The 22,186-nt window shown below is 48.5% G+C and overlaps 2 protein-coding genes across 2 annotated transcripts; both read left to right on the forward strand.

Moving 5' to 3' along the window:
• Window positions 1–556: 556 nt before the first annotated feature.
• Krt35 (keratin 35) lies at window positions 557–4,549 on the forward strand. The gene is made up of 7 exons (XM_028889465.2): window positions 557–1,102; window positions 1,854–1,936; window positions 2,130–2,286; window positions 2,505–2,666; window positions 2,945–3,070; window positions 3,559–3,779; window positions 4,066–4,549. Exons 1-7 carry the CDS (start codon window positions 632–634, stop codon window positions 4,211–4,213), a joined length of 1,368 nt encoding a protein of 455 aa, XP_028745298.1. The 5' UTR covers window positions 557–631; the 3' UTR covers window positions 4,214–4,549.
• Window positions 4,550–10,502: 5,953 nt separating this feature from the next.
• LOC114706917 (keratin, type I cuticular Ha2) lies at window positions 10,503–18,097 on the forward strand. The gene is made up of 7 exons (XM_028889466.2): window positions 10,503–11,027; window positions 11,951–12,033; window positions 12,200–12,356; window positions 13,594–13,755; window positions 13,834–13,959; window positions 14,652–14,872; window positions 17,661–18,097. The coding sequence occupies exons 1-7, from the start codon at window positions 10,545–10,547 to the stop codon at window positions 17,830–17,832; spliced, it is 1,404 nt and encodes a 467-aa protein (XP_028745299.1). The 5' UTR covers window positions 10,503–10,544; the 3' UTR covers window positions 17,833–18,097.
• Window positions 18,098–22,186: the final 4,089 nt, after the last annotated feature.

The raw sequence follows: 22,186 nt of genomic DNA on the forward strand, positions 1-22,186 counted from the left end.
GAGTGTCTGTTAGGGTTCTCTTGGGTTGAAAGTTATTAACTGTCCCATTTTGTTCAGGACAAAAAGTTCCCTGGATCACATTAAAACTACAATAGTCCAGAGGAACCTGGGACAGTTGGTCACCATGGCCATATCTTCTGGGTCTATTCAAGAGACTTTTATGTTTGCCCAAGCTACAAGACCCCTGCCTTCTAGCCACTTGCAGGCTTGCTACCCCCTCCCGAGACTGTCCATCAAAAGAGACAAGACTAAGAAGACAAGACGGGTGGCTGGACTCCCACGCCTGCTTAACAAAGAGGCTGAGGTCTGGGTTCTGATGACAGGCCCCTTTGAAGAGCTGATGCAGACTGGGTCTTCCCAGGGTATAGGGCTGTGGGGGTGAGTCTCCCCATATCCACTTGTCCAACGGGGATTCTGTTTTACGAGGCCAGGATATGTCCATGGGTAGCTAAATAACAGGCTAATGAGAGGTTTTGATAGAAAGTGGAATTAACTTTAATGAGGAGAAAAGACTTTGTAAGGGCCAACCAACGCCCACTGGGGCAGAGGTATAAAGTCAGGCTAGGGAGCTGCTTCTCTGTGTTGGGGTGTCTACTCTCAGAGATCTACCGCTTACTGGGCTGCTGTGGCCATGGCTTCCAAATGCCTCAAGGCCAGCTTCTCCTCTGGATCCCTCAAGAGCCCAGGTAAAGCTGGAGGAGGATCCTCTCGAATGACCACAATGTACTCCAGCAGCTCTTGCAAGCTGCCAAGTCTTTCCCGGGGAGCCCGGAGTTTCTCTGTGTGTTCTGCTGGCCTGGGTAGAAACAATTACAGGGTTTCCAGCTGCCTTCCAGCTCTCTGCCTTCCCACGGGAGGCTTTGCCACCAGCTACGGTACCAGTGGAGGTTGGTTTGGGGAGGGCATCCTCACTGGCAATGAGAAGGAGACCATGCAGGTCCTGAATGACCGCCTGGCCAGCTATCTGGAGAAGGTGCGGCAGCTGGAAAAGGAGAATGCCAGCCTGGAGAGCCGCATCCGAGAGTGGTGTGAGCAGCAGGTGCCCTATATGTGTCCCGACTACCAGTCTTACTTCCGGACCATGGAGGAGCTCCAGAAGAAGGTGAGTGGTTTGGAGTGGCTTCAGGTCTAGAAGCCAGAACATGTGTGATAATAGCCTGGATCCCATGGGGGAACTTTTAGAGGGAACAGAGCATATTTATATCTACGCCCTCTTCTAATCTCCCCGATGATCTTAGCCTATCAGATGAGAACACTCAAGGTCAGGCTTATTAAGTGACCCAGATGGCAATTAGTAGACTCAGAACTTGAACACAGAGTGTATTAACTAACTGGTCGTGTAAACTTTGCTATCACTGTCCATCTCTCTGAATTTTAATGTCCTCATTTAAAAAAGTCAAATCACACCGATTTGGTGTATTTAGTGAAGCTTGGTTTCTGCATCTGTAAAGCAGAGAAGATGCCTTCTCTGTAAATCCTCATTCCCGAAGGGCTCAGCTGGAGCATTTGTGACCAAAGAACTAGAGCATGTCTGTTAGCAGCGACCTGCCTTGGACCCACAGCAGGGCTGGGGGACAGGAAGGTGGGAGGAAGTGTCATTCCCTCATGCTGCAGTATTCCCTGTAATATGCCTTTGCCTTCTCTCTAGCCCTTGACTACACATCATAGGCACACCACATTGCAAGGGATCTTGAGGGTCTACACCAGCTGTCATCTCTCACGGAGCCCCACGCTGTTGAGATCCAAGGATGGGAATGTACCTCCTTCCATGGGCAGCTCTTGCCAGACTCGGGGGGAAGCTCCCACCAATAGAATATCCTTTCTTACATGAAATCACTTCTTTGTGTCCCCAGACGCTTTGTAGCAAGGCAGAGAATGCCAGGCTGGTGGTGCAGATCGACAATGCCAAGCTGGCTGCCGATGACTTCAGGACCAAGTGAGTGGTCTTGCTTGTCCCCGGACTGGGGCTGATATAGCTGGATGCTGGTGATGGTTGGTATCAGGGTTTCAGCTGCACTCAGTCATTGAGGCCTGAGGGCAGAGCTTACAGCACCAGGCTAGTCTGGGGGTGGGCTTGACTTTGATACAAATGGGATTGCAGGTTTGGGTGCCTTGCTCTGTGTCTCCAGGTACGAGACGGAGGTTTCCCTGCGGCAGCTGGTAGAGGCGGACATCAATGGTCTGCGCAGGATCCTGGATGACCTGACTCTGTGCAAGGCTGACCTGGAAGCACAGGTGGAGTCTCTGAAGGAAGAATTGCTCTGCCTCAAGAAGAATCATGAGGAGGTGAGCATGGGGAAGGAGGTGAGCATGGGGGAGGAGATGAGCATGAGGGGAGGAGGTGAGCATGGGGGAGGAGGTGAGCATGGGGGAGGAGGTGAGCATGAAGGAGAAAGTGAGCATGGAGGAGGAGGTGAGCACGGGGGAGGAGGTGAGCATGGGAGAGGAGGTCAGCATAGGGTACTAAGGCAGCCACCTAGAAACAGACCCTATCTGTGTCATAGGAAGTGAACTCACTGCGCTGCCAGCTTGGCGATCGGCTCAACGTTGAGGTGGATGCTGCTCCACCTGTTGATCTGAACCGTGTTCTGGAGGAGATGAGGTGCCAGTATGAGACCTTGGTGGAGAATAACCGGAGGGATGCAGAAGACTGGTATGACACCCAGGTAGGTACCTGGAAGCAGTCAGTGCAGCAGAGGTGAAGTCATCTATAAGTGTCCTTGGGGCTCTGAACCAGAAGCCAGAGATAGACGGTTTTACAACTGTTTTGACGCCATCTTGCAACCATGCAGTCTTTCCAGCAAGCATGGCGGGAATGGGTTGGAGTGGGTCATCTGGAAGGTTGTCTTGATTCATCATACTCATGGTTCCAAGTGATCTCTGTAACCTTTGAAGCTGAGACCTCAGGGTTCCTGATCAGATCCCATGCGTGGGTATGTTTCAGACCGAGGAGCTGAATCAGCAGGTCGTGTCCAGCTCAGAGCAGTTGCAGTCCTGCCAGGCAGACATCATTGACTTGAGACGTACCGTCAACTCCCTAGAGATTGAGCTGCAGGCCCAGCAGAGCATGGTAAGCACTGGGGTGGGCAGAACAGCTGTTGAGCCAAGCTTGGAGGCACGCAACCCCCAGCTTCCACATGGTGGCCATACACACTGATTCCAAGAGTTCAAATTCTTTGCTCAGGGCTTCCCTGTGTAGAGAGGAGGGTGCGAAGGCCAGAAACACATCACAACTGCCCTTGTGGTGAAAGACAAGAGGGTCTGTGGTAACCTCCTCTATGTCCTGGTAGCGACTCCTTTATTTACATAAGATCTACTTTTGTGTAATTATCAGTTGTCCAGAGGTACTGCTAGGAAGAAAATGCTGTCTAGATCAAGGGGCTACAGGAGCTTGGGCTAGCTCGTCTTCAGTGGTGTTCGACTGTGGTTTCTCCTAGCTCAGTGACTCTCTGAGCTTCCATTCTGGTATTCCAAAGTCCCACTGAGACCCAGTGGATCTTCCTCGATAGTTCTCTGGCCTCTAACCTGGCCCTCTTCCCACAACCCTGGTCCTCCCAGAGAGATGCTTTGGACTCCACCCTGGTAGAGACAGAAGCCCGCTACAGCTCCCAGCTGGCCCAGATGCAATGCATGATCGGCAGTGTGGAGTCCCAGCTTGGTGAGATCCGGGCTGACCTGGAGCGTCAGAACCAGGAGTACCAGGTGCTGCTGGACGTCCGGGCCCGGCTGGAGTGTGAGATCAACACGTACCGGGGCCTGCTGGAGAGTGAGGACAGCAAGTGAGTATGGCTGCATGATCTCACCTCTCCAAAGTTCTGGGGAGACCACATGGTGCCCAGAAAGAACATACTCTGATTCAGGAACCTTGGGGGTTTAGCTTTGATCTTGGGACAAACTCATTTGTTTGCTCTGGCTGGTTCTGTTTTCTTCTCTGAGTACCTATTCCCCCTTGGGTAAAAAAAGGGGACAAGATTTAAAAGGTGCCATTCTGTTTGTATAGTCTAGGAACTGTTCAGTGTTATCGAACTGGAGTATGATAGTAACCGACTCTCTTCTGTCTCCCAGGCTTCCCTGCAACCCGTGTGCCCCTGACTACTCACCCTCCAAATCATGCCTCCCCTGCCTTCCAGCAGTCTCCTGCAGCTCCGGAGCAGCCCGTGCAACCAACAGCCCCCGCCCTGTCTGTGTTCCCTGCCCAGGGGGCAGGTTCTGAGAAGGACAGATCCAGAGGGTCAAGGCCATTGCCTTCTGGGTTCTGAAATGGCCTCTAGTCAACTGTAACTCTTACATCCCAGAACTCTCCATTCATGCTGAACCCATGCCCAGGCCCTGAGAGGGCTCCCTGCATGCTTTAATGTTTCTTAGACCCTGTCAACTGAGGCTGGTTGCCCTTCAGGACTTGACTCCTCATCATTTCAATGGGCTCCAGGGTCTCTTTTCTGGACCTGTTCCTTGGCCAGTTTTCTTTCTGAGTGTGTTTTCATAGGTTCTGAAATTCAATACAGTGTACCCAGGGTGGGACAATAAAGCCGTTTGCTCTGGCTCCCAGTGACTGACTCACATCATTTTTGTGTTGGTTGGTTTGTGTCCATCTTGGGTTCAGATTGACTGTTGGGCAGATGCATGGGGGATATTTGATCAAGGGTGACCCTGGAAATAACAGGGTCCCCATGCTTCTCATTGGGGGTGGTTAGAAGACTGCAATGGAGTGTTCCCCACCCCACCCCACCCCCGCCATCTGTGCATGTTTGGAATAGCCTTGGGTGTTATTCTTTGGGCTCCATCCACGTCCCCCCACTTTGAGACAGGATTTCTTTGCCCTGAAACTTGCCAAATAGGCTGGACTGGCTGATCAGAGAGCTCCAGGGACCTACCTAACTCTGCCTCTCAAGCATAGACATTACAAGTATGTACCACCATGCCTGGCTCTTTTTTTTTCTCTTAAATGTGAGTGCTGGGATTAAACTTGGGTCATTGTATTTGGAAGGCAAGCACTTTGTCAACTGAAGGCCTTGCTGTGAGGCTTTTTGCTTGGCTTCCCTGATGAAGACCTTTCTGCAAGGTCCCTGTGTGGTGACGATTGTTACCTGCTTTCCCTCTGGTATACATAGCAACCCTTGGGGGGGGCGTGTCACAGAATAGGTCTGATAAAGATAAGTAAGAGAGAGAGAATTGGGGTCACTTTATTAGCCTGTACATGCTCCTCATAAAGCAGTGGCATGTGCCCTATACTCAGAGATTTAGGGTTCATTCATATTAACTCCCCTCTTCCCTGGCAGCCCTTTCCTGAAACTCTTCCAGTTCAGGAAATCTCCTAACTCCTAAGTTCACAATTCCATCACACGCAGGCAATGGAGACTGAGCCTGGGCTGGGACTCACTTCACTTGTAACTCAGAAGCTCTTGACCCAGGAGGCCCCCGTGTGCTCTTAGCAACTAGTGAAGTGTGAGGCCCAGATGCAGGACTCCCAGCATCCCCTGCTGCAGCCTGCCATTTTTGTTCAGAATGTCTCCCCTCAAAAGACCAAGCAAAGCACTGGCTTCTTCCAAGTCCAATGGGAAAGGGACAGAGGTGAGGGTACACTTTCTAAGCTACACAAGAAGGCAGATTGTCTCCAGAGGGACATGTGCTCTTCAAAGATGACAGAGGTACCTGCTAAGGAACCTAAGTGATGTTAAGAGGGTGATCATGGTTCCAAGGTGGAGCACAGGATGGTGGAAGGTACTGGACTGATTTGGGGGCTGAGATCTGTCCCTCCAGGACATCAGAACAGCTCCAGCTCCCTCTGATTATGCAGGCAGAATCTTCTCCGTTAAGCCCCTTGACAGGAGGGCTGAGGCCTTTGGTATCTGCCAACAACCTGGCTCTAGGTAGACTGTACCACTGTCTTCTTAGAACACAATGGTTGAATTTGCTGAGCCTCAGGCATCTGTCTCATTCACTTTATTCAATAAACCCATACTGAGCATAAATATGTGGGAGGTAGGATCCTAGGTACCATGGGCAGGGGTTGTTCTACATGGGAGGGAGGCCTTGGTATAGGACAGGGAGGACACTCACTTCTACTTACAACTTCTACCTATCTGTCTATCTATTTATTCATCCATCTATCTACCACCTATCTATCTGTCTATCCATTCATCCATTTACCTATCTATCACCTATCCATCCATCCATCCATCCATCCATCCATCCATCCATCCATCCATCCATTCACCTAGCTATCTGTCTGCCTGCCTATCTACTTACATACCTATATACCATCTATCTGTCTGCTTATCTTTGTCTATCTATCTATCTATCTATCTATCTATCTATCTATCTATCTACCTACCTACCTACCTACCTACCTACCTATCATCTGCTTTAGTGATGGGAGGAAGTTGTGCCATCAATGTAAGGAGTGGAGTGCAGAACGGGAACATGGAGCCAGAGGGACCTAGGACTCCAGCTCCACCATGGTCTACCAGCCTCACCGCTGTGGGAGAGTGTTGGCAGGTTATAGTCCCTTTCTGAGTCTCAGTTTTCTGCTGAGGAAAACAGAGCAGGTGACCCTTACTCTGCTGTGATGTCCCTCGTACTTTACTGAGCATACAGCTGGCATCTGGAAAATGGCCAACACTGACTCATTCTTGGATGCCCTGAGAGTGGGCATCTACTTTACTCTGCTGGAATTTCATTTTTGAGGCAGCTTTTCCAGGCAGCAATGCCCCGTTACCTCAGGCTAGCCAAAGTATACAAGAAGTTATGGGGCTGGCTCAGCCGTAAGGAGTGTTTATTGTTCTTACAGAGAACTGGAGTTTCGTTTTGGTTCCCAGCACCCATGTCAGGCAGCTCACAAGCCTGTAACTCCATTTCCAGGGGATCTAATGCCCTCTGGCCTCCATGGGCACCTCATTCACACGCATACTCTCCCATTACACATACATTTAAAAAAATCTAAAAAACCAAAAACAAACCAAGAAGTTACATGTGTTAGTATTGGTTTCAGCTCTGATAGTTGTGGTCAGCAGTACAATTTGAGACAGACTCTAGTGAAGTCTGTTTTATATAAGGCATAGTCTTCTCATTGACACCTCAGAACCAGAAGCCCCCTCCAAACCCTTACCTCCCTCCCCGATGGCTCTCACCAGATCCCACAGAGCCCTCCCTTTACTCATCTCATTTGCCTTTGCTTTTAAATTACAGCTGTGTCTGCATGTGGCCAGATGTTTTCACCTTGATCTGCACACCGGAATGACCCAGAGAGCTTCCCAATAGGAACCCGACAAACCCGAAACACAACAACATAAAAAAACAGACAACTCTTGCTTGCTTTGATGCCCAGGAATCCTGGTTTAGTTGGCCTGAGATTTGGCCTCATACTGGGATGTCTGAAAGCTGTTTGGTTGATGCTGGTGTAGAGCCAGGGCTGGGTGCCTGTGCATTAGTTGGGGGGCCTTTTGGTACTAGAACTAGGCAGCTTTATCTGATTCCTAACTACAGATGCAATGTTACCAGCTGCCTCAAGGTCCCACTGCTGTGACCTCCCTGCCATGATGGACTATTCCCTCAAACTGGGAACCAAAGTCAACTCTTCCCTAAATTGCTTTCATCATGGTATTTCATCATAGAAAAAAAAAAAAGTAATATGAACAGGGACTGTTGTAGAATATTATTTTAAGATGTGTTATATTTGCTTTTGCTGTGAAACTTGTTTAGTGATGCAAAGATGTGTTGCATTCTTTTATGCTGCATTTGTCTAACTCTGTGAAGCTGCGTTATCTTGCCTGTCTAAAACACCTGATTGGTCTAATAAAGAGCTGAATGACTAATTGTGAGGCAAGGGAAAGGATAGGCGGGATTGGCAGGTAGAGAGAACAAATAGGAGGAGAAATCTGGGAAAAAAGGAGATCAAGGAGCAGAGGAGGAGGAGGAGGAGGAGGAGGAGGAGGAGGAGAGGAGGACATCGGGGCCAGCCACCCAGTTACACAACCAACAATGGAATAAGAAAAAAAGAAATACAGAAATAGAGAAAGATAAAAGCTCAGAGGCAAAAGGCAGATGGGATAAGTTAAGAAAAGCTGGCTAGAAATAAGCCAAGCTGGGGCTGGGGATTTAGCTTAGTGGTAGAGTGCTTGCCTAGCAAGTGCAAGACCCTGGGTTTGGTCCTCAGCTCTGAAAAAAAAAAAAAAAAGAAAGAAATAAGCCAAGCTAAGGCCAAGAATTCATGAGAAAGAATAAGACACTGTTTGTCTTTATTTAGGAGCTGGGTGGCAGGACTCCCAAAGAGTAAAGAGTAAGAAAGAAAAAAAAAAAAACAACAAGAAAAGGGACAAAGTAAGTAAACTAATGTCAAGTACCCGGTGCCGTGTCTGGCACATAAATATCTCCAGTAACTGCTGGTTATGATGTTGAAGGGCGGCTGAGGTGTCTCAGCTCGGGTAGCTGGCGTAGCTCTCATGCCTCCTCCCACCTGACATCACCAGCTCCTCTAAACTGTCCATTGAGACAAAGCTACTGAAATCATGGTTGTTCCAGGGGATCACACTGGAAGATCTCTTTTCTTGGGGGAGGGCCATGAGAGTGCGGGGGTGGGACCCATGTTTTCATCCATGCTAGGCATGCACTGTAACACTGAGCTGAAGCCCTGTCTCTTGAGAGATCATTTTAGACCATTTTCATGAAGAAACTGGGACGCAAGGGGACAAGGTGGCTTTTATAGGTTACAGCGCACATCAGAAGGCAGGGTTTCTATTTTGAGCTCTTAAACAGTGAGAGGGCTGGGTGGCATTTTCCACTTCCTGTCCTCTTGCCAACACTTCCAAAGGAAGTAATTGGAAAGGTAGGGCACGTGCTTGTAGCCCAACTTCTATTGAGGAGAGAGTGTGATGGTCAGTCTCTGGTGACAATTGATGGGATTTAGAATCGCCTAGGAGACACACCTCTGGGCGTGTCCACAAGGGTGTTTCTAGTGTGTGTTTCTAGAGTGTGGTGAGAAGACCCACCCTGAACATGTGCAGCACCATTTCACAGTCTAGGGTTCTGAACGGAATAAAAAGAAAACCAGCTGAGCATCAGCATCCATTTCTCTCTGTTTTTTGCCTGTTCAAGCTCCCGTTGCCAAGCCTTCTTGCCCTGATGAGCTGTAGTCCTTCCGACTGCAAGCCTTCCTTCTTTGAGTTGTGTTTTTCAGGTGTTTTGTTGTAGCAACGAGGAAAGTAATGAATACAGGAATGAATACAAAAGTGGGGAAATAACATGTGAGGTGTGTGAGCCTACAGCTTTCATGGCTGGGACTGCAAAGCATTAGTTCATCATGTTGCTTTAGGGCAGTGGTTCTCAATGCATGGGTTGGGATTCCCTGGAGGGGGGTCAAATGATCTTTTCACAGGAGTCACATATCAGATATCCTGAATATCAGATATTTATATTATGATTCATAATAGTAGCAAAATTACAGTTACAAAGTAGCAATGAAAATAATGTTATGGTTGAAGGGGTCACTGCAGATGAGGAACTGCAGTAAAGGGTTGCAGCATTAGGAAGGTTGAAAACCACTGCTTTAAGGGAATGCTCAAGGCTTTGTAACCAGGGACACCTGCTCCCTGTTTCCTGGCTTAGCATAGAGCATCCCTCTTCTGAGACCCAATTTACAGGGCTTCCACTCACTGGGGTCCCAAACTGAGCGCTCCCTATGCACCACTGTAGAGAGTAAAAGGAGAACCAGTTCCAACTTATTCAACCTCAGTCTCAACAGACATCAGTTGAACATGGCATGGGGACAGCGACCTTCAAGTGGAGGACTCAGAGAGAGTCAAGACAGAGTCTCTGCCTCCTGGAGGTGTTCATGACATTGAACTGCTTTTCGGAGGAGAAGTGCCTCACCTCTCCCTCTCCCATTTGCATCTAACTTAGCTGCCTATGTGCTTATTCCTTCCTTTCCTCCTCTCCTCCATGAAAAGTCCTTCCCATAGGTGGGAGGATTAGCTGCATTCTGAAGCCTCTGTTCTCTTTCCTCTCACTTCAGGTTTATACCGCAGTATTGAGGCGGCTTCTGTCACCCACACACTTCCTTGAGAAGGGGCCAGGTCTCTTCCCACGTGGAATGCTTTCATTAAAGGGGCATCTACCCTTCTACTGTCTTGCAGCCTTCCCTGAGGCAGGTGCAGGCGGGGGTGCAGTGGGCAAGGTCCATGGCAACAGAGGACAAGCTGTGGCAGTACCTGCTGCCACACCCTGGTAATGAGGGCCCAGGTATGGGGCTGGTCCTTTGAAGATGTGCTTGGATGCTCTCCCCCGAGTGACCAATGACAAGAACCTAGAGTCCTGCTTTAGCCAAATGACAAGTTTGGCCTCTTTTATGAGGAAAGGAACTCCTTATTGGAAACCAAATTACAAATTAATTATCGGCTTCCTCTGGGACTGAGTGTAAACATCAACACTCCCACTTCCCTGATGACTATTCATTGTGAGCCCCTTCACTCCAAGAGTATAAAAAGGCATGGGCGGGATGGAGTCTTGTAGATACCCAGGGCTGCTAGGGGGGGAAGGACCTCCCTAGCATGACATCCAGCTGCTGTGTCACTGACACCTTATCAGCCTCTCTCCAGAGCACTTCCCGACCTTCTTCCATCTGTTCCAGCAACATGGGCAGCAGGCCAGAGCTGTGCCTGGGTTATGTCTGTCAGCCCATGCAGTGCATGCCCTCCATCTGCATGCCTACCACCTACCGGCCAGCCAACGGCCTCTCCAAGACCTACCTGTCCAGCTCCTGCCAACCCAGCAACCGCCGGCCAACCAGTTGTGTCTCCAGCTCCATGGGTACCTATGGCCTGTTCTGTGAGGGTGCCTTCAATGGCAATGAGAAGGAGACCATGCAGGTCCTGAATGACCGCCTGGCCAACTACCTGGAGAAGGTGAGGCAGCTGGAGAGGGATAACGCAGAGCTGGAGGGCAAGATCCAAGATGTCTACCAGACACAGGTGCTGACCATGTGTCCCGACTACCAATCCTACTTCCAGACCATCGAGGAGCTTCAGCAGAAGGTGAGGGTGGGCTGTGAACAGACTAGCTGGGAGAGCCATCCAGAAAAGCCAGTACTCTAGATATAAATCTCATTAATGTTTCCAGTTATGCTCAGGGAATAGAGACCTCCCCAGGGCATAGGATTATCTCCTAACTTGGACACTAAGCCAGAGCCCTTAATGCAGGAAGAGAACTGTTATTCAGGTCTATCATTGACATATTGCATAGCTTTGGGAGGCCCTTTTCCTTTTCCAGACACCGGTTTCATCATCTGTAGAATGGGGAGAATAATGGTCTGTATCTAAAGAGGTACTTAAGAGAATTCAGTAGACAATGCAGGTCCAGCATTTGGCATAGCCTCTATATCTGTTAAATTTTCAGTAAATGTCAAGGACTTGTTTTCAGACAGAACAGGGTTCTTCCTTTACAAATTGCTCACAGCATCCATAATGGGGCATTCGGAGGATCTCAATTATCTTAAGACAATCCTCCACAGACATGCCCACTGTAGACTAACCTAATGTAGACAATACCTCACTGATACTCTCTTCCTTGGTGATGCTAAGTTGTGTTAATTGAGGTGGGAAGTCATTCCACGATGGGTGGCACCATTCCCTAGGCAAGGGTTACTGAACTGTATAAGAGTGGAGCAGTCAAGCTGAGAGCAAGCAAGCAAGCAGCAAGCAAGCAGGCAGCAAGCAAGCACATACCTATGCATTTATTTCTCTCTGCTCTTGACTGTGGATGTGATGTGACTAGTTGTTTGACTTCCCTTCAATGATGGACTGTAACTAGAATTGTAAGCCAAATAAATCCTTCTCCTATGTTGCTTTTTGTCGGGGTATTTTATCACAGCAACAGAAATGAAACCAGGCCATCTCCACTGTGTTCTTTTCCTTCTTTTTATCCTGCATGGACCCACTTGGTGTGCCTTGGTTGGCAGGTTCTGTGCACTAAGGCAGAGAACGCCAGGATGATTGTGCACATTGACAATGCCAAGCTGGCTGCAGATGACTTCAGGACCAAGTGAGTTTGGCAGGGGACTTGGAGGTAGGGAGTCTTTTCCTCATGTACTCTTGGGCTAGCTCTCCATTGGTTTCATGCAGGGCTAGACAGAGCCAGCATTTCAAGGCCTTCCCTGAGTTCTGTATACCGTTCCACCCCTTGGTTGTTGACCCTGACCTTTTTGTAGGTATGAGACGGAGCTGTCCCTGAGGCAGCTGGTAGAAGCAGACACCAATGGCCTGCGCAGGATCCTGGATGAGCTGACCCTGAATAAAGCTGATCTGGAAGCTCAAGTAGAGTCCCTGAAGGAGGAGCTGCTGTGCCTTAAGAGGAACCATGAAGAGGTGAGCTGAAAAGTTAAGAAAAGTAAAGCAAACGTGGGTCTGGGATGCGGCATGGGAACGGCATAGGGTTTGGAGCTGAATAGATGTGGGTTGACACTGCCAGGTGGACCACATATCGTTTCTGTGACTTCATGTGGATTCATGTATGTTTTCTGATCCCCATCACCTATGAAACAGGGCTAACTACCATTCAGAGTTATTGGGAAGATTTAATGATACTACATGGATCCTGGATATGACCCAGGTCCCAGGCATGAAATGCCTACCACTTGGTAGGTGCTCAGAAGTGCACCTTTTTCTTTTGAACTTCCTGGACCAGAGTGACTACCAAATTTCTCTAGCAGGGACTGCATTTGCCCTTCTGGTGAGGGCTTCATCCCAGAGGGAGAACGATGCAGTGGGGCCTGAGGTGTTTATGGTCTAGAACATACACAGAGACTGTCTGTGTCTGTCAGGCTGACTACTGGGTGAGATCCTCCTCTTCTGAGGGCTAAACTTCAGTGTTTTTCCTCTCTGTTCTATCTCCGTCTTTGCCCACCTCTGTTTCTTCTGTTTGTATATAAGATATCCAAGCTGAAGCCACAGACGCGATTTCTCTCCCCTTTCCTCACAGGGCTCCATGTGCTGCAAGGACCATTTGCTCTATGGTTCTTTGGCCTTCCTTCTCTGGGTCGACTCTCACACCTTTCACTTGGGATTTGAATGAACAAGTGTCTCTGGACTCCGGCTAGGCTTCCGTAGGCTTAAATGTAAAATAACAATCAGTCACCAGGCACTCACTGAATGCCCTGGGGCTCCTGACTCATCCCACTTAAACCAGAGAGTTGGGAACGGCACCAAGAAGTCACTAATGAGGCATTATCACATACTTGGGTAGCCTCAGCGACAACTTTCTCTCACTGGCAGGCAAGCCTGGGACGGGGGGCGCTGTTCTCATTTGGACCTCCAACTAAGTAAAGTCAGAAGAGGACTGGTAGCGTGATGAAGAAAGGAGAAGGGGTTTTGTGGGTTTCCCATCTTAGTCCCAGTGGATCAAACAATTGCCCCTGAACTTGGCTTCTGCCCAAGTGACAGGAAGTGTCACCTGGGGTGTTCAGCTGGAGCTGGAAGACCCCTGAGGCTCTGCAGGGTAGACCTCAGTCCCCGAAGCCCCCACTCCCCAATGCTGAGCTCGTCAGCATCTCTTGTTATAGTGTATGCATTTTTCACACCTGCCTGGGGTCTTGTGTCTTTTCAGGAAGTTGGTGTCCTCCGACAACAGCTTGGGGACCGCCTGAACATTGAGGTAGATGCTGCACCCCCCGTGGACCTGACCAGGATGCTGGAGGAGATGAGATGTCAGTATGAGACCATGGTGGAGACCAACCACAGGGATGTAGAGGAATGGTTCAACATGCAGGTGGGCACATCTTTCCCAGGAGGCTGGGCTCTTCAGGGTCTTAAGGGACTCTCAGCCATCTCCCTTTCTTCACTGCAGATGGAAGAGCTTAACAAGCAGGTGGCCACAAGTTCTGAACAGCTTCAGAGCTACCAGTCAGACATTATTGATTTGAGACGAACGGTCAATACCCTGGAGATTGAACTGCAGGCTCAGCACAGCCTGGTGAGTGCTGCTGGCAGGTACCTCTCAGCTCTGGATCTGGGAAAGCCCTGGGTATGGGTTGCAATGTTAGGAGGGGCAGGAGGATAACCAGATTCAGCTACCATGGATGTACCCACAGCTGACTCCTTTTGGGGGAGGTTTCTCTCGGGAACCAGCTCAAGAGATAAAGGGACATGTTCCATATTGCATGTAAACATAATTCCTCCAACATGTCTCTTATCTACTTAGCCTGTTCTTCCAACCCCTTGTTCTCAATGTCACCTATAGAGATTAAATAGTTCTGACACCTAGAGAAAATCCTAGGTGTTGGGATTATTGGTCTAGAGTCTAGACCAATGGAACCAGAGTCTCTGGAGGCTTTGCTTGGGCCTGGGTATTTTTTAAAGGGCTCTCATGTGAAAACTGTCAGAAAAACATAATGTCATATTAGAATACTTGATGAACTCCAACTCCAAACTGCATAGAAGGAATCAGGGACATAGGAGCAAATTCAGGACTTGGGTTTAAAACTCTGGTTCTACCACATACCTGATGCTTAGCCTGGCACAGATGACTTGACCTGTTTCTGGACTTCTGTGTCTACAGTGGCTTAGAGGAGAGGGGCCATTCACAGCACCAAAGACATGGCTCTTCTCATGTCACGCCATGGAAAGCAGCTGCCTCGTCATAGTTGTGTCTTTCCTTTGCCTTAGAGAGACTCTCTGGAAAACACACTGGGGGAGACAGAGGCTCGCTTCACCTCCCAGCTTTCCCAGATGCAATGCATGATTACCAATGTGGAGTCCCAGCTGGCCAACATCCGCTGTGACCTGGAGAGACAGAACCAAGAGTACAAGGTGTTGCTGGATGTCAAGGCCCGGTTGGAGTGTGAGATCGACACGTACCGGGGCCTGCTGGAGAGTGAGGACAGCAAGTGAGTTTCTGGGGAGAGGCTCTGTAGGGTGTGTCCACCAGGGCTGGCTGGGGGTCTAGGAAGCAGGTCCATCTACCAGTACTCAAGGGACATGAGCTTAGAGTCTGCCAAGATTGAGGAGCCACCAGAAATCTGGCAGGCTCTAAAGGAAGCCAGGTGATGATGTTTAGGTCACCATCCCCAATCTGGTCCAGAGGACTCTGAAGCATAAATCTAATAATCTTATCAATAAAAACCAGGAGTCAGATATCAGGGTAAGAGCTGAAAGATCAGAGAAGCATGGGAGCAGCCACAGTCACTTCCTACCTCTCCGAATCCTCCAACCAGAAAAGGCTGAGATCCTGTCTCTGCTCCGCCTTTTCACTGCCTGTCTTTGTCCCACCTTATTACTTCCTGTCTCTGCCTTGCCTTATCACTTTCTGTCTCCTGTCTGTACAGACCTCCAGACCTCTATGGTTTACTAGTGGCTAGCTCCACCCTCTGACTCTAAGCAAACTTTATTTGTCAGAACACGAACAAAATACCACACAACAGGAGTCCGTTTTTCTTCACTTCAAGCTCACAAACTCCTTTCAAGAGCCTACTGTGTGTCAGGCATCATGGAGAATACTGAGGGAGATGATGAGAGGACATCTGCCTTCAGATTGTTGCATCTGTCAGGGCACAGGCAGACAGACCACTGGAGGCTATTCTGGTGGGAGAAGTTTGAGGGTGTTGGAAAGACAGGAGGTAACTTAATGTGATTGACTCTGGTGGACAGCAGGGCAGGAATGGTCAGCTGGAGCTCATTCATAGACAGCTACAAAGGACACAGTGGCACATCAGAGGCCTTTATGGTTTGAGAGAATGGTAGAACCTGAGTAATAGCTCATCTCTCCACTGGCTGGTAAACATCTGGAATGCAGAGACAATAGGATTTGGTTCCCTGGATTCGGTACTATCAGATGCCTGCTAGACGTTTCTTGTCTGAGCCAAAGAAAACTCAAAGCTCCTGTTTGGGAAGATTATCCTGAGAGATGCAAGAAGGGCTGAGTGGGAGGGGAGCCAGGCAGGAACAGTGTTCAGGAGCAATGGGGAGATCACTGGCGGTTTCTCTCCCCACTGTCTTGCAAGCATGATCAGCCAGACCTGGCAGCTGTCTGGATATAGGGTTTTGTGGTCATTGTGTGTGCTAACAGCTGTTGGACCAATCTCTCCTGCCCCAAATCCCTGAATGTGTATTCACATGCATGTATGTGCACATATGCACGTGTCGATATATATGAATGTGGAAATGCATGTGTTACAGCTCATGTGTGCAACGTGTGTGTGTGTGTGTGTGTGTGTGTGTGTGTGTGTGTGTTTGTGAGCAGGTCAGAGGATGACCTAGGGTTTCTGTTCATTTGAGACAAGGTCTCTTGCTCACCATGACATACACCAATCTAGCTGGCCCACAAACTTCTGGGGATGGTCTTGCCTCTGCCTCCCCTCGCACTATGGACTACAGACACATGCTACTATGTCTGATCATACATAGGTTTCTGGGGATCCAGTTCAGGTCTTAACACTTGTATGATAAACGCTTCACTGACTGAGACATCCATCAGCCCTTGTAGCAATTTCTTGTCCAGGATTTTGTCTTGTTTTTCTATTACTCTGAATCTTATCCCACCGAGGCAAGTGTTGTAAACACACATGTTTGCAAGAACCAGGTTGTTAACATCCACATACGATGTGGGACCCGTGGGGACTGTGGCAGCCAGGGAGCTTGTGCTGTGCTCAAGGAGGGTGGTGCTGGCTCCTTAAGGCCATTTCCACACAGAGGATGCAGATCCCGTGCCGCTAGTCTTCCAGCTGTGTAAGGGAAGCTGGGATTTGTATCTTTTCCAAGCTTCAAAGTTTCCAAATTTAAAATATATTTAACAAATTGGAAAAAAAAAAGGTGCCAGCAACGTTAAGTACATTTAAGAGTGAATGTGGCCCTCAAGCTACACATTGGGCCTCTGAGCTGTTTGGTCACTTCCCAGCGTCTAGTGTGTTGTTCCTGGTTTTGTTCCCCAGCCTCTTAGTCTCTGAGATCATCCTGTTTCCTTTTGCCATGTGCTTATCCCACACCCATTTATAATTTCTTCTCAACACAATCTTATGAAGTGCCTGCTCTGTGCCAGGTGTACAGAGCGCACATACCACAACTGTCTTGTAGAGGAGACGGACCATAGCGAAATAACTAGCTGTTACCACGGGAGAAACTATATGGTGCCACTGGGGGATTTAACACTGAGTTAGGGAGGGGTCAGGGGTTATGTGACAGTTAGCTGAGCTTTTAAAGAAGGGAAGGAGTTAAGTGAGTGGCCGTGGAAGAGGGTTCTAGAAAGAGGAGACATGCTCTGCAGCCTGAGCTGGATGGCTTATGGAGGAATTAGCAGAAAGCTAGAGCTCAGACCTGAGCATTGTGAAGAGAGGTGGGAGTAGGACACACACGTCTTTTAAAGAGGCTAACGCTTGTCTCAAGCACAAGTGGGAGCCACTGAAAGTCTGAGGTAGGGGAGGGCCGTGATTAGATTACTGTCTACTGAAGACCCCTCTGGCCATCCATCTGCCAGGGCTTAGAAGGAGAGGTAAGAGTGGAGTTGAGGGTAGGGATCAGTTGGGAGGCCACAGAGGTAGCACAGGCAGAGATGAAGGAGATGGAAAGCCAGGTGGAGGAGATGTGCAGCCATTAGAGAGGTGTCTGAGGGTAGCATTGTCAAGGTCTGTTAAGAGTGGGGCACCTCCACTAATTCTTCCCCTCTGTGACTTTTTCTCCCAGGCTCCCCTGTAACCCTTGCTCCACGCCCTCCTGCCAGCCTTGTGCACCCTCCCCTGGGGTGTCCCGCTCAGTCTGTGTGCCCCGCACTGTTTGTGTGCCTTGCTCGCCTGCCTTCAGAGTCGCTACTGAAGCCTCTGAGCATCCCTCCGCGGGTGATCCTGGGGGGACCTGAGATCCTCACACCAAGCCTGACCACAATTCTGAGACCATGAAAAGAGTGGGGCCAGCTTAGACGGCCCTGAACAGAATCAGGAAGCGGACACTAGCAGCACATTCTGATACTGCAGGGAGTACCCTTGCCTTCACTGCTTCAAAGCTGCTGCCTCTATTCCCATGGGCAGAAGGTTCTCTTCGGTGATGTTTCCGGTTTCCCATGCTTTCTTGGAGTGCACTTGTTTTCAATTAAGCTGCAAATAAAACTTAACTCAATGGCCCTGCAAATTGGTATTTCTTTGTCTCTCACAGTGGTGTATTTGTGAGCCAACTTTGTTCATTTGGGTTTAAGAAGAGAGTACCCATGTTTTATATTCTTATGTCTCTTCTTGTAAAAGTATCAGTTATTTTTAAATGAGGTTTTGCCTGTCTTGTGTGTATGTGCACCACATGCCTGGTGTCTGTGGAAGCCAGAGGAGGGTGTTGGATTCCTCATGGAACTTGAGTTACAGATGGTTGTGAGCCACCATATAGGTGCTGGAAACCCAACTCAGGTCCCCTGGGAGAGCATCAAGTGCTCTTAACCACTGAACCAGCTCTCTACGGCCCTTCTTGTTTTCACAGACTCAAGGGGTATTCACTAAAAAAGGCTTGCATACCACAAATCTGTTTAAACCAGGAAATCCAGAGCCAAGCAATAAAAGAATAAAGAGAGAAAGGAGGTAGATGGCCGTGCCAGAAACCAAAGCCAAACAACTGCAATTAAGAATAATACCCTAATAAACCCACCTCCTGGTCCCATCTAGCCAGCATGATATGATCATATATCCATAAGGTCTTCAGGGAGTGCTGCTGGGTGTGGGGTCTGCATCAGAGACTGGCTAAACCAAACGATGGTCTCCAGACACTTCTAGTTTCGCCTCACCTAATCTTGCAAAAAAAAAAAAAAAATTCCTCCACTTTTTAGTGGGGGAAGCCAAGGGCCAGAGGGGTTAAAAGATTGTCCTGAAGTCACACACTTACTGAGAGATGCCTGATCAATTCACATTCAGAGTCTTCAGTGTTTGCAAGCTACAGCTGGGTATGGAGGATACCAGGAAAAACAATGCAAGTGCTCCTCCCCATCTAGACACTTATAATTAGAGAGGGAGCCAAGAGCAGAGCATGTGAGGCTCCACTCCTTCAGCAAGGACCAAGCAACCATGAGAACAGCATCAGTGATTGCTGTCTCAATTCCTTTCTGGCGCTACTGGCAACTGCATGTAGGGTCTCATGCATCTTAGGTAAGTGCTCCATCGTGGAGCCATATGCACCTCCAGGCCTCCTCTAAAAACAAAAACAAAAAACAACCTTTTTAGCCAAGTCTCACTAAATTGCTCAGGCTGGCTTTGAACTTGCCATCCTCCTACTTCAGCCTCCTGAGTAGCTAAGATTATGGGCCCTGCACCAGCATCACCAGCACTTAGTATGCATTTATCTGTCGTGATTTGCTGAGGATATCATCAAAACGAACGCGTGCGGTAGTTCTCATGACAACCTCATAAGGCCAGTTGCTATTGTGTTCATTTGAGACACAGGAAATCAGGGCACAGAGAGGGAGTAGATCCATTGTTGCGGGTTACATGCAAGGAAAAAGTTTTGAACCCAAGCCTAGCTGTATGGCATCATTGTTTTAAGTACCACGCAAATTCCTACCAAGAAGGAATAAACACTGGCAAAGATGGGAGAAGTAGGTTGGGGGAGAAGTAGGTTGGGGTAACAAAAGGCTTCTTGTAGCCAATGATATTTGAGATGGGCTGGGGAGGTTGAACGGGATCTACAGAGCATAAGTATGAGCGTGAGGATCTTCAGGGAGCCAATGGTCATATTTGAGAGCCCTATAATTTGAGAGCTCCATAAATGGAGCAGCAGGTTCCTGGGTGAACAGTTAATAGAGACAAAACTCAAAGGGAAGAAGATATTGGGCTGAGCGGGGGGTTGGGGGTCCATAGAGAATCTGCCTTCTCTCTCAAAGACAGTGGGAGGCCTGCTGCAGGATTTGGGTCCAAGAATGACATGACCTGAGTGGTATTTTAGAGCATTTCACCAAAGAGTATAGATAGGATGGCTGAGAGACAGGGCCATGCACCAACTGTCTATGGAGGAATTAACAGGGTCTTTAACAAGGCAGTCAAGACGACCCTGGAAAAAGGGAAGGATTCAATGTAAGAGACTCTGTGAGGGACTGACCTTGGCAGTGAACTGGCCATGGCAGGTAAAGGAGGAAAGAGCCGAGATCTCACTCTCGGAACATACAGCTCTTCCTTAATGAGCCGAGTGGGGTTTTTATTAAGTATTTGTTCTCTGGCCTTGCCAAGAAATCATGAATCGTGGACTGGCTCCCATAGCAGCCTGGGGGCTCTCCAGACATGATCCTGCATGTTTGCCTGGCAGACAAGGCCATTAGCCTGACAGCAGAGACACAAATACACTGCTGGACTAGCTGTGGTAAGTGGATAAAGTTTCAATGTGCTGAGGTGCTGAGGGAGAGGGGTGACTGTAGAGCTGGAATTCTTCACAGCTGCACACAGATCAGGAATCTTTTCTCTGCAAAACTTTCTTACATCATCCTTGGCTTGAGACACTTACATAGAGTATACCAAAGCTTTGGTTCTGTAATCCTGACCGGTTTTGTCCAATGTGCTTGCCATACATGCTTACTAAAATTTTAATTAGGTAAAATTAAATAAATTGGGGGAGGAATCAGCCCCTCTGTTGCAGTAACCCACGTGGCTGTGTGTGCCTTGTCCTAAATGCTACTGATGAGAACAGTGCAGAAGTTCAATGTTCTCACAACCACAGAAAGTGCTTTCACTCTGAGCTGCCCCAGACTGCCAGACCTGAAGGAGCCTAGCAAACAGACCATGGGACCCAGCCTCTCCCATTTCACAGACGAGCAGTCTAAGACCCAGAGGGAAGGAAAGATATGTTCACAGACACACAACCAGCAGGACAGAATGGAAGCCGAGTGATTCTAGCCAAGTCCAACATGTCTCCAAGTTCTTTATGATTTCTCCAAGAACCCGAGACTTATTATTATTTCAGGGCAATAAACATTTCCCCTTTGCTTACTTTGGTTCCCTAAGAATGAAGATATTCTTTCCAAGATGCTGAAACTTCCTTGCAAGTATAGTCTTCTTAAAAGAAGAAAAGCAAAATAAAACACAACAAAAATCAGAGACCACCTCCTTCAGATCCTTGCATGTTTGGCTGAGGGCAAGCACATCCCTTAGGCTGTAGCTGAGAGCTGAGCAGGAACAGTTGCATAGGAGTCTAGGTAAGCCAGGAGTCGCTGCCCTTCTACACCATTTGGGGGCTTCTGTAGGCTCCTTTCCCCAACATATACTGTCTAATCCAACCAGGCCCTTGTCTTCACTCCTGGGCCAGTGCAACTCGCCAAGACTTGTCTGACCACCCAGATGCCTATTAAAATTTTAAAAGTGCGAAACCAAATCCCACAGACCAGGGCCTGGAATGTGCTTCCTGCTGTAAACCGGCAATCGGGCCCTCCATGGCTGGGTGGTACCCCCAAGATGACTGTGATCCTGCCTATCCTGTTTCTCTTATTGATGGGTCAAGAAGCCATGGGCATGGGCTTTGGGAAATATTGATGCCCCACAAGCACCAGGCCCTCCTGGCATGTCCCTCACCTGGGTTTCTCAGAGGAACTTCTTTCTTCATAGCAAAGCTTTTGAGCTTCAATAACCCTGGTTTATAGGAAATATAGGCAGGGACACAGTAAAGTAATGAGAACTTGGTCATATTTGATGTTTGGGAGAAATTTCCACAGATGGTTGGAGTCCTTCTAGAGTGGGGTTGGAGGAAGAAAAGGTGTGACTTCTCAAAGACACAAAATTCCCCAAAGTCATTAGTTTCTGCCTGGCTCTGGCATTCACTGTCCTAGAGAAAAGTCCCTCTTCTGGGGGGTGAGGGCCTGTTGGCAGCATTGACTATCTGGCCTGAGGGTGACACTTCATGAAAGATCAGGAGATGGATACAAAGTCTCAGAGATGATAAAACTACATTTCCCATGTTATTACTGGAAATCACTAATAATAAAATAATTCTCTTGCTGGACATGGTGGCACAGACCTATAGTACCAGAACTTGAGAGATAGGCAGGAGGATTGTGAGTTGAAGGCTAGTCTGTTCAAAACAACAACAACAACAACAACAACAACAACAACAACAACAACAACAAATTCTCTTACGGAGTTTTATAAATTTTAACATTCTAATGCAATGATTTCAATTGGCTAACTAGAAAGTCCTTTATGTCACTTGATGTCTGTTTTTTTGAACAATTGGTTAAGATAACTGTATCTTTTTTAGCT

The sequence above is a fragment of the Peromyscus leucopus genome, chromosome 8b (genome assembly GCF_004664715.2).
Source record: "Peromyscus leucopus breed LL Stock chromosome 8b, UCI_PerLeu_2.1, whole genome shotgun sequence".
Lineage (NCBI taxonomy): Eukaryota > Metazoa > Chordata > Mammalia > Rodentia > Cricetidae > Peromyscus > Peromyscus leucopus.